At 31.2% G+C, this 12106-nt stretch overlaps 1 protein-coding gene across 1 annotated transcript; it reads right to left on the bottom strand.

The window, feature by feature from the left end:
- Positions 1 to 4415: 4415 nt before the first annotated feature.
- On the bottom strand, positions 4416 to 6140 carry LOAG_04434 (hypothetical protein; the record flags this gene model as incomplete). Its single annotated transcript, XM_003139971.1, has 4 exons — positions 4416 to 4463; positions 4904 to 5005; positions 5390 to 5436; positions 6050 to 6140. Coding segments are annotated over 4 exons (288 nt in total), but the record flags the coding sequence as incomplete, so codon positions are not given.
- Positions 6141 to 12106: the final 5966 nt, after the last annotated feature.

Here is a 12106-nt window from a genome sequence, read left to right as displayed (position 1 = left end):
TTCATTATTTAAAGTAACTGGTTTCGAACAAATTGATGAATTTCTGTTGGTTTCTATAAAAGCTAAAAAAGCAGTTGATTAAAAGAAATCCTTTTCCGCTCCCTTTTTTTCATGAAACATTTGAACAGATTGGCAAACTCATGCTGTTACAACAGCAGCAACAACAATATCGTACCTAATTGGAATTTAATTAGGCTCTCAGCCTAATTAAATAAGTTGTAAAGTTGTTTTCTGCTTATGTAAAAGAAACAATCCTGGCAAAATAGAAAAAAAATGAAAATCATTAGTTGTATCATATGAACTTGTACATACTTTTCTTCACAAGAAAGAGGCTTTGTATAACATTGCTTCCACAGAAGTAAATGTATTGCACATTTAAAAGAACCACCAGCGCCCCTGGGCGCAATACATCAAATTTTGTTTGAAACTAGGTAACCTTTTACTAATAAATTTGAGCGTAACACAAAGTGATGTCTCAAGAAATTGTGAAAGTGTGGACTCGAATTCTCGAATCTTGTTAGGGATAGTGAATTAGTAACAAACAATCTGATTTATTGAACTAATCAGTAAATTATGTTTCACAAGGGAATCATTGGGATATACCACTGAATTCACGAACTTCTTCAGTAATTTTGTTTTTCAAACTTTCCACTGTATGGTTGGAATTAAAGTAGTTACTAAGAGTTCCTAATAAGCATTAAGCATTGAAATCTGAATTTCTAATGTTTTATGGAAGGGCATCATTTGATGCTACACAACAAGTAGGAATTTAAACTGGAAAAGGAAGAGATCAAAGTAGCTTGCCTGAGATAGAAACAGATTACGAAAGATGGCGACGTTTAATACAACGAATCGTTGAATGAAAAAGTAGATAGGGGCAAACTACATAGCAGTTAATTAAATTGAACAAAAAATCAGTTTCTTGTAATAGAGCTAGTGGTTTGAAGGATGTGATTGAATATGAAGCAAGATAACAACCACACTCATCTCAGTAAATCTCAACCTGAATTGCTATTTCAAATTTAAGATTACTAAGGTAAGCTTAGAAGATCAATGTGACGGAAAGTTTTAAGCCATAGATGGTACTGGTTGGTTTTAGTTAAAATGATTATATATGATCAAGCAAAACAAACATTTTTGACAAAGTGGCGGAAGAGGAGAGGAGAAATTTAAGGAGGATAATTTATAACTGGTTCTTGCCTTACTTGTTCTTCCTACCTCTCTGTTATATCCTCAATCAAATATACCTTATCATTTATCCAGTTAACTATGGCAGAATGAATTTGTTGCTATTCATTTATAAATAAATTTATGAAGCAAAGGAATAATAATAATTGCTGAATTTAAAATCGTAAGGAATTAATGGGAGATAAAAGAAAGACATCCATAAATCTTTATCAGATAAATATGTCGTGATAAGGAACGACAAATATCAGACGCTATTGAAGTTTTATGAGATACAGTTCTCAAAATTTTTCACTAAATCGGGGAAGCTTAATATGACAGGAAATAAGTAATTCTGTTCATCAATTCATCAATTTAGGATAAATCTACAGAATCTTCAACGATTCAATCGTGGATATCTAGCAGGACAAGTTTGCAACCAAGAATATAATAGGCAGACGGTTAATTTTTATTTCCTGTTATCATCATCTTTTTCTTAGTGAAATTACAAGCATAAAGATTAAGAGTATAAGAAAAGAATCCAAATTTTTCGGAGTACTATTTGTGGCAAGCGATATGAACGAAATTGGATTGAACCGATAAAAAAAATGATTTCGTCAGCTATTTTGAAGGTTAGATGTGAAGCATACAGAATGAGAACTGATATTTTATAATATATACATCACTTAGCCACTAATCCGTTATATTAGCGCAACTGTCAACTGTACAAAGAAATGTTTTTCAGTACTCCACTTCTTCATTTATGCATATGCAAGCGACTTACGGTACTAACCTTTCTTTCTGGAAACAAGTAAATAAATAAGTTTCACGCAGCTATGTTTACAGTCCCACTGAAATGATAAACAACATATCTCAATTCGATGGAATTTATCCTAAAAATCTACCAAAAAGAGACGCAGCTTTTCGATCTCGTTACTAATTAAATTGTCATAAGAACAATTCAATTTAAAAATTACAACTATTATGTACCACAGCGATTCATCATCCTCACATTTCTACCGGTTAATTGCGTTTGATGCAAAATAGGTTGATTGTCTATCGCGTTGAGTGCTGATAGATAGAGTGATAACATCGAAACATACATGATTCCGATTCTTCCTACAAATGATTCCGCTTTTGAAGTGAATCAGAAGCTTGCTCAACAAAATACCAATCTCTCCGATCCCTCATAAATAGATCAAAGAGCTCTGATATATATTGTGATTGTCTTAATATTTTATCAGGACCATTAAAATGACAATTTTCATTGTGCCATTCGAATTCATTGTGCCTCTTTCATTATTTTTCTCGGAACAGTGTAAATAACTAGCTTTTCGCTACCTTTCCTAAATTCACAAAAAGAACAATGACAAATTAATTTATTGGAAAATGATAAAAAATTCCGAAAAAATGGAATTAAAAATTTAAGAAAATAGTCGTATCCGTGACAATTATATTATGAATTGAAGAAAATTAAATAAAATCGATGGAATGAAATTTTGTGGAGCTGTCCCCTGTTAAATGAATTAAACAAATAGAGATGTGTTAGATCTCAATTATTAATGAATCGACATCCTGAAATGATGGGGAATGCATTTGAAGTGCCGGAGATCCGGTAGCAACCTATCATTTCCCTTCCCTACCGACTGCTCTACCTATTTTATCGAGAAATGAACCGAACTTGTCTTCCGCAGTTTTACTGTCTGCAATGGAAAAGAACATCATATCTTGTTTTGTCGCTTTTGCTATCACAACTGCTATTAAATTATAAGGAGAACAAGTTTTGTCGCTCATTAGTTGGGAAAGGAGACAAACGTATTTTCTAGAAGTGGATACTTGAGATATTACCTCCACCCTCCAGGCATGTGACACTCGGAGGGGTGCAGCAGCCAGTATTCTCTCTTATATACATTTTTCTATTATCTTTTCTGCCTCTTCTTCAAGTTAACTGGACAAAAAACGGAAGATTTATAACTGAAGTGAACACGTGGAAAATTTTCCGGAAAAGAAAGGAGTTACATTTTTTTGTCGAAACCTTTTCACTCAATTGTTAGAATCTATCTGAAATTAAATTATTTTCATGGTTGACTTTTCGCTTATTTCATCGCATTGAGCTGAAAGTAGAAATGGAAAGAGTGCAAATTTCCTTCTTCTCTTTATACATTTTGCTTTCCAACTATTCATTACTGTTACCACTACTCCAAAAATAATAACATCATATTTCCTGAGGGTAAGCAAACTCGTTGAACAACAACAAAAGAAAAAAAACTTAGTAAAAACCACAAGCTACGGAAACTCTTTCAACTTTTTCAGAACATCGAAACTGTATGGAAAGCGCAAAATGAATTATAAATGCAAAATGGAACGAGGGATTGCGAATGCGATTATAGCAGATAAGTGCAGCAGTTGCAACACTAGTTTATTTGCGACACACCAAATTAATTATTTCTCAGAGCTAATTAATTATCCAATGGAATTCCAGTTCCAGTATTGTCAGACTTGGAAATTTTCAAATAAAATTTCGAAAAACTTGAAAAACCTTCAAAAAACTACAGAATCCGAAAACCGCAAATATTTCGATATACGCAGGCAACTTTAAAATGAACTTTGATGAATCACCAGTTTACCAATTTTGTTTCATTAGCAGAAAAAAAAGTTTGAGAACAGTAAAAGAAATACGTAAAAGCTACAATGAACAAGTTCAAAAACAAGACAACTTTCGCAGGCTCTATTTCACAGCACCCCATTCTGAATCAAAAAAAGTTGATTTTTTTGAAAGAGATTCGTGATGATTCATTTACGAATATCTAATATCAGTGCTGTGCTTACAAATTATTTCTGACTCTGAAAATCTACGGCTATTGTAAAGCACTTTTAAAGATCTGAAAAAATTTGAAAAGGCATCATAGGAAGTCACATGTTCATTTGTTTTAGAATAAATGAAATGTTAGAAACATATTACAGGTAAATGAGAAATTGAAAGTTTACTAGCTTAGAACTTAAGTAATTTTATCAACAAACATCGCCGTGTGAAGTAACAAACTTCCATAGACCAAGATTTTGAAAAAAATTTCATACATATCACGATCTAACACTATTAGTCCATCACTGATGCTTCATCACCTCGAAAATTTTCACCAAATATCAGAGAAGCACACAATTGATAACAATATATTTAGAATGATCTTTTAACTGTTCTCCTTCAAATTATTAAATTTATTTTTAACATCAAAAGAAAAAAAAAAACTAACAACAAGAATAATGTCTTCAGCAACACATTGCCATATATAATGGTTTGTCTGAATGAAATAATTTGAGAAAATTATATGAAAATAGCAAATAAATATGCAAAATATTCTGTCACAATTTTTCCCATTCTTTGCTCACTTACAAGGATAATATCCAATCTTTCACAATCAACGTACCATAAAATATGAAGTTAAAGATACAAGTCAAAAAGCACCACAATCTCTAAAGTGAAGGTTAAATATAGAAAGAACATATCTTCAGTTTAATTTTTTTTTTTACAGTAATGAAATATTCGCAAAATACAAAATGCATACAGAAGCTGTACTGGACAGATGAATTGGAATTATAAACTTGCAATTTTTAGAAAATTGAAAATAAAAGATAAAATTCAAAACGAAACAAAATGAAATATGAAAATCTTTTCCATCAAACAATGAATAATTACATTACAGTAGAGTTTTTCGAAATTGAAACTATCTGTTCAGTTAACTTTCCGTGCTCCTGTTTTAATCCGTTCGACGGTTTTATGTTTTACCTTGAGAAGATTGAAGTATTGTTTGCTTTTCAAATCTATTAATGAACTAATCTGTTTCTGAATTTCATAGAAAACTTTGTTTGATTATGAAATCTAGATCAGAGTTTGTGGAACTAATTAAACATCAATTCATTGCATGTTTCTTTTCCTTTCATTTATTCAAATGCATTTAGAAATGGAATGCAGTAGTTGCAAAAAAATTCACCATAGTGGTAAAATTCAAATTTCTGCTGATAATTTTGAATTTAGTTTTTCAAAAAATTAAAAAAAGAGACCGGATTGATAGTTGCAACTTTATTATATCATTTCAAGAAATAATTGGATGATGAAATGAAACTAGCATTGCAAAGGCATTCAGATAAACGATGAAAATAAAAGAACAGCCGAAAACAGTCAACACATTTAAAACCAAACAAATTATATTTGTAAAATTCTCATAACCTGTTTTCTGCTCACACTACACATATTTCTTCCGACGAAACTTGCCTCTTATAAAGAAATTTTAAATTTTATAACATGTCGTCCAGTTCAATTACAATTTTTTGTATGGCACCAAAACTCAACTCTCTTAAGAAAAGTTCGTTAATGCTACGTTTTACAAAATTTAAATAATTTTTTTGATTTATAATGATTAGTAACTCGTTGATGGTTTAAATTTAGACCAAATTTCCGTAAGAATTAAATCACATTGGATTCCTGGATTTCTTGTGAAATGCATTTTTCATCCGCAACGAAAGAGGAACAACTTTTTACAATTGAATTCAATCTGATGAGTCAGAAATAAAGCTTATTGAATAATCTAAAATCTGCTTTAAAATTTTTCACTTCAAATAAACAATTCTTATGAAAAGCTTAATCACTTAATCAAATCTTTCAGTAAATGAATTTTCACAAGTCTTACTTTAAATATTTGAAATAATGATACAAGGCGTTTATGTTTGCACAGCACCCCCAAAAAAAAAGAAAAAAAAATTCATTCATTCTTTGTTGAAGGATTCTTAAAGAATTTTAATGAAGGCTATTTTTTAATTATGAAATTAAGTTTGACAAAAGAAATTAAAGGGAATGATACTGGTTTAGCAAGTCAAACTTACTTTTAACCATTATCATCGAGTAGCTTTTCACATATGTTGAAAGGAATGACCTCGAAAAATGCTTCATTTGGAGTCAATACTTGCTGTTCATTCCTCATCATCCATTCTTATCTTGTATACTTAATTTAGACAATTTTGCTGAGAAAAATTTGATTGAATATTTCTAAGTTAAACAAACGTTGGATATTCAGTGGGTTTCAATAAAAGATGACATTTCTTAAATGATCAGTTGGGCTGATATACTGAAGGTGACAAATTTAAAGTTGAAACGAAAGGCTTTAGATAAGAGTTTTTTGATTTTGGTGAGTTAGTATTGAATGAAATGTTCAAAAAATTCGCTTTTGTCATTCTTGACAGAGAAAACAAAGCGGAAAGTATGATTTTACTAAACAAAGAGATAATTAGAAAGCAATAAAATGAAAACTTCTTTTGAGGATAATAACAGTTACGATTGGAAATGTGTGAACTATAGAATAACAAATGTAAGCATAGAACTAGCAAGTACACGTTAAAATACAGAATACTTGCTATTCATTCCTTTCTATGAGAAAAAGAAAGCAAATATTGCGAAATATTATGAAAATGTGAGAGGATTTTCGGAACTAGAAAAAATAAAGAAAGAGATAAATCATTATCGGAACTTGCCAAGCAAATAAAAGATTTTCTGGAAGATGAAAATCTGACTATTCGCGGGAAAAGGAAAAAAATATTTCAAAAGGGAAGGGATAATACTTTGGATTTTAGCTTTAAAAAGGCAAAATTTTGGCATGTAGAAAAAAATTTTTTCGAAATATTGTTGGAATCATATTATAATAATATTTTCTTGAAACATTATTTTCTTTGAAAAAAAAAATCTGAAATATTATTCTTCTAAAATCAATTTTTTTTTTGTTGTATTCCATTTTCCACATGAGATCTCTAGCTTAGCTTTGCAACCAAATATGCAAATTAAAAAATTATCACCCTAATTACTTTTTCCCGCATGGTATGGTAAGAACAAATAAATTTTTTGGAGTTCTGTAATTAAACTCGATTATGCTTTTAAAATTTTCTAGAAAAAAGAAAAAGAACATTATTAGTCGTGATTATAGCACTACTCAAAGTATGCACTCTCTAATTATAGATTCAAGGGAAATGCCACGTCACACTTTAATAGTACATCAGGGAAACTTATTTAAAATACATATTTTATTTCTAATTAGAAGTACTTACATTTCTCTCTGTTAAACTGTTCGTTTCTACTTTTAAAAAGTACCAATAAAACTATGAAGCAAATGACATGAATGCAATACCAAACAGAACTGGTTTTAAAATAAAACAAAAAAAGAGCTAACGCATAAACGGAAGAAAACAAATGAAATATTTTGCGTAAAATTGTGATTGGGAAAAGGAACATTTTAAGTCAATCGTAAGGAATGGAATTATTTGATTTATACATATCTTTGTTCAACAATATTATTAATAAAAGTATAAAACAAGGAAATTCTGGTAAACAGGGTCGGAGTTCCATCAGTGATTACAACTATGCCATTTTGTCATCGATAAAAGACCAAGAAGATGTGTATTACTTCGCATTAGCAAATTTTTGCCCAAAAATCATTCCGGTAGAAATTTTTTCTTCTGTTGATAACTTAGAGGCGGTAAAGGCACAATCAATACCATCGAGATCTTGATAACGAATACCGCTGAATCATAATTTTTCCTAGCATAAATATTTCCATTATCTATGAGCACTATGTAATTTCAAATATTTTATGAAATAAAAAGAAAAGATTCGAAATCATTGAGTTCTCGCAGGTTTTCATTACTATACTCTATGTAACTGTGTACGATTACAACCTAGGAGTATCTGTATTAGGTTATTTCGAGGAGAGTTTTCATTACTATACTCTGTGTAACTGTGTACGATTACAACCTAGGAGTATCTGTATTAGGTTATTTCGAGGAGACTTCAGTAATGAGATCCGATTCCTGAATTACGCTTGTCTTAAAGACTATGGATAACAAGGCAAATTGCGAGACAACATAGCACATTTTAACGGCAACTAAAATCTGAAGGATTCCACTTTCTCTCCTGATCTCGTATGTTATTGCCATTTTACCCCTCATCTATCCATTTCCTCTCTTGGCTGGTCTTCTTTTTCCTTTTATCACGATTTCAGATTACCTTTTCCGTTAGCCACTGTTTTTAGTACTGTCAAAGGCGTACGCTTGTTTATTTTCGAATGATCGATTGGAGGAAATCAATGATTCTATAAAACTTTTACATGGTGTTGGATATATAATCTAAACCCAATCATTTAAATTGATATGTACGGTTTTAAAAAATTGATTTCGTCACTTCTTTTATAAGAAGTTGTTATTAAGAATCTGAGCAACGTAAAATAGAAAAAAACTGTCAATCTTTAAAATTGAAGAACAATTGGTGTGATGACTTCAAGTCATTAAGGTCAAATAGAGTTCAGAATTAGAGACGAATATTCGAAACGCGGCCTCTTTGAAGCTACATGAGAAGAATTGGAGAATAAAGTCTCAATGTTATTTTTTGCTGTTCTTAAAATTTTCATTTCATTACAAGAATTCTTATTTTTTTGATGATTAGAAAAGATAAGAGAACGGGAATCACTTTCGTCATTTGTTGTGATATTGACAAATGGCTATAACTATCAAAGTTCATCGTAGTGTAGGACACATGCTCACTTTCAATATTTTTTGTTCTATTCCAATATGATAAATATTTATTCTTTTTTCTCTTCTAATTCATAATTACCTTTTCTCTCTCTGACAAATTCACTGACTGACTGACTGATTGGCTGATAAAAATGTAATAGGAAGGCAAGATTGTACATCTAACACTAACGTCAGTAAAATTGCAAATTAACAAGAAAGTTATGAAATAGAAGCACCAGCTTAAAATAGAAAAAATAAAACAAAAGAGAATATGACAAGAGGGGGGAGGGTTGACGCGGTATCCCAATTTAATCATTTGAATATTGAAACCATTTGAAATAAATGAATAATCACTTATCTAGCGCAGTCACACTTTTCAGCTTATCACTATACTCTTTCTTTGCTGCAACAATTTTAATTTTAACTCTGCGATGGAAAAAATTATTTTGACTGCGGTCAGCGATCAGAAAGAGCAGTTACTGTCTTTGATTTCGAAATTAGCGCTGCTTGCTACAGTAAAAGTAGTGATATCATAATGCAACCTCCTTCATAATATTGGTAGCAGCAACATTGACAGAAGAGTAGTAGTGGTATTTTGATCCCCTTTAGACATGGAATAATTTCATTTGTCATCACATACCTTTGCTTTCTTCACACCACTCTGCATTCATTAATAATTCCAGGTAACATTAGCCATTTTCTAATCATCGAATAATTTCCCATACATTATTTGTTGTAATTCTCAATAAAAAACTCAAAGTTCGAAAAATTAAGTAAAATTATTTTTTAAAAATTTACTTTCAATTTCAAAGAAAGGGGCTATTATCTTGTGTGATATTATAAGACTATTTGTCATTAGATTTGAAATTTGATCTAATGACGCAACTTGTCGCCCAAACTTGTCGTGAATGAAGATTTCAAGAGTTTTGTGAAAGAGAAAAGTAAAACATGGAATTTGGGGATATTTGGCCGAAAAATGAACAACCGGTTTGCTATCACTGGAGATCATTGTTGTTCCACAGAAATTTCGCTCCAAACGAAATCGAAAAATGAGCAAAATGAAAATTGTTTTTGAGAGAATTAGAAATCAAAAATATACGTACATCAGTACTCAGCAGGTAATATAGTCCATCTAGAGGTAATTAATCGACTTGGATAATGATTGATGAATATTTTGTTGCAGATATGGAAAGTGGCCTCTTCTCCCTTTTTCCCAGCGCTTCCACTCCAACCTCCTTTCATTCCTTCCCTGTTGCCTAATTTTATCATGATATCAGCATCAGCACTGCATGGTACCGTTTCACTTGTCACCTGCTCTTGATGAGATCGAAAACTACATATTTCTTTCTCAATAATCTCTTGTACTAAGGTTTAAGTGTTATTTTCATCTTTTTATCAACTACCACTTCGCTGTCTTTCATATTATATAATACGATATATGATTCAAATAATCAAAATAAATAAAATAAAATTTCCTGAGAAAAATTTTTTAAGACAAATTTCACTTTGCAATTTTGTTTGATGTCGAAATGATCCTTTTTTTTGTTCAAACCAAAGTAGTAACTGAAATTTTGCACAAAAAGCAGCCTGCTGTTGATAAAATAACTGGACGTAGAGTCGTAACAAAGGTCATCCAAAAACTTCACTCCATTTTAGAAAAATAAATCCACTAAATGTGCTAGTCAAAATATTTTGAAAAAGCTGTGCTGATAAAACGGGAAAGAATGGATTTTCTGGACATTTGCCGGTAATATAACTGGCAAAAAAGCTCCATTCTCCAGTTTGTTTCTGCACGAGCACGGAGAGATGACTCAGCTTAGTTAAGCCTTATTGCGCATTATCACCAAACGTTTATTATCTGTATATCAAAATTGACAATGAAAACAAGTCCCTATAACTCAACTGAATATCGGGCATAAATTACTAAAGAACTTGAAACAAACATAAATTTTGTCTTGGAAAAAAAAAAAACTAGCGAGATTTTGCTCAACAATGAATATTAAGCTGAATCTCAACAATGGATATTGAGTCATTACAAACCAATGCTGATGTTATCACGACGAAGAAAGAAACAACGAATAGGAAAACTAATGAGAGAAATTTCGATATGAACAGAAAGCATCTATAGAGAGATAATAATAATAGTGCAAGTTGTGGCAAAATTAAAAATTAAAAGCATCTTTCAATCGATCATCTCCCGATACACCAACAGTTCCTCCGTATCTCTCTCAACACCAATAACAACCTGCAGTTAATTACGGATCATCCAGAAACATATATGAATCTGTCAGAGATGAAGAATTTACAGAAAAACACTAATATTATTAGTTTATCCTACCAATATGAAAAATGTTTAACTTGCAATAAAATTTGTGATAGGTCACTAGGAAAAGATCAACAGAGATTACTTCAAGGCTGGCAACTTTGAAAGGCGGAACTTGACTTTTGTGCCAATTACACTAAAATATCATATGGTATTCACTCAATTCTTCGTCAAGCATACCGCCCAGCTGTGTAAAAGTGCATTTACAATCGGTGTATCACTAACCTCCGTGTTAGCAAGTGTGGAACTTCAACTAAAAAAAAAAAACTAAAATGAACGCGAAGTTAAAAACAATAAATAAGTACTAAATTAGGATTTATGTGCCTATCAAAATTCTGTGGATCACACCCAATAACAAAATTAACCCATAATCCGATAATCACTCCTTTGGCATCCAGAAGTGAGGAAGGCCTTATAAACTGATTTTGTTAATACCTTCGTGTTTGCATTAAATATGAATAGAAATTTCAGAAATAGAGTGAATTCAAAGAAGTGTTAAAATTGTGAAAGATGTACACCGAGTTAATTCAAAGAGGAAATCATAATCGCAGATAAAATCATCTCGAAAATGAAGATAGGAAGAATTAAAGAGTTGCACTTATCTGGTTAGTAAAAACTCACATAACTCAAAATTTTGAAGCAATATATTTTCAAGAAATCCAATCTGATCGCATCAATATAGTATTGAAATAAGAGCTTTAGGCATTAACGACAATGAGATACGTCCTCAAAAATGCAAGTCACCCGAAAAGAGCAGTCTCTTGGGGTAATCTACCAAGGATAGTTCCATATAATCAGCAGTGGAGGCCTTGTAAATAGCTAAGATAAACAGAATCACCCAAATTTTGGCTACATAGCAATTTAAAATTGTGGAACTATTTCAGGAATAGTGACAGGGCATCTAAAGATATCTTGCATTGAACCCATTACTTTCCTGATGATCCTGTTAAAAACTTAACTCTATTTTTCGAAGAAAAGCTGATTATTTGCTACAAAATTCTAGTGTAGATCAGTAAATTTTGCATAAAAGCAAGCTTTTTTAGATAAATACAGATAGGGACGGTTTCATGA

The sequence above is a fragment of the Loa loa genome, assembly GCF_000183805.2.
Source record: "Loa loa unplaced genomic scaffold supercont3.6, whole genome shotgun sequence".
NCBI classification, from domain to species: domain Eukaryota; kingdom Metazoa; phylum Nematoda; class Chromadorea; order Rhabditida; family Onchocercidae; genus Loa; species Loa loa.
Note: the sequence above shows the minus strand (reverse complement) of the source record. Positions and strands in the feature narration are given on the sequence as shown.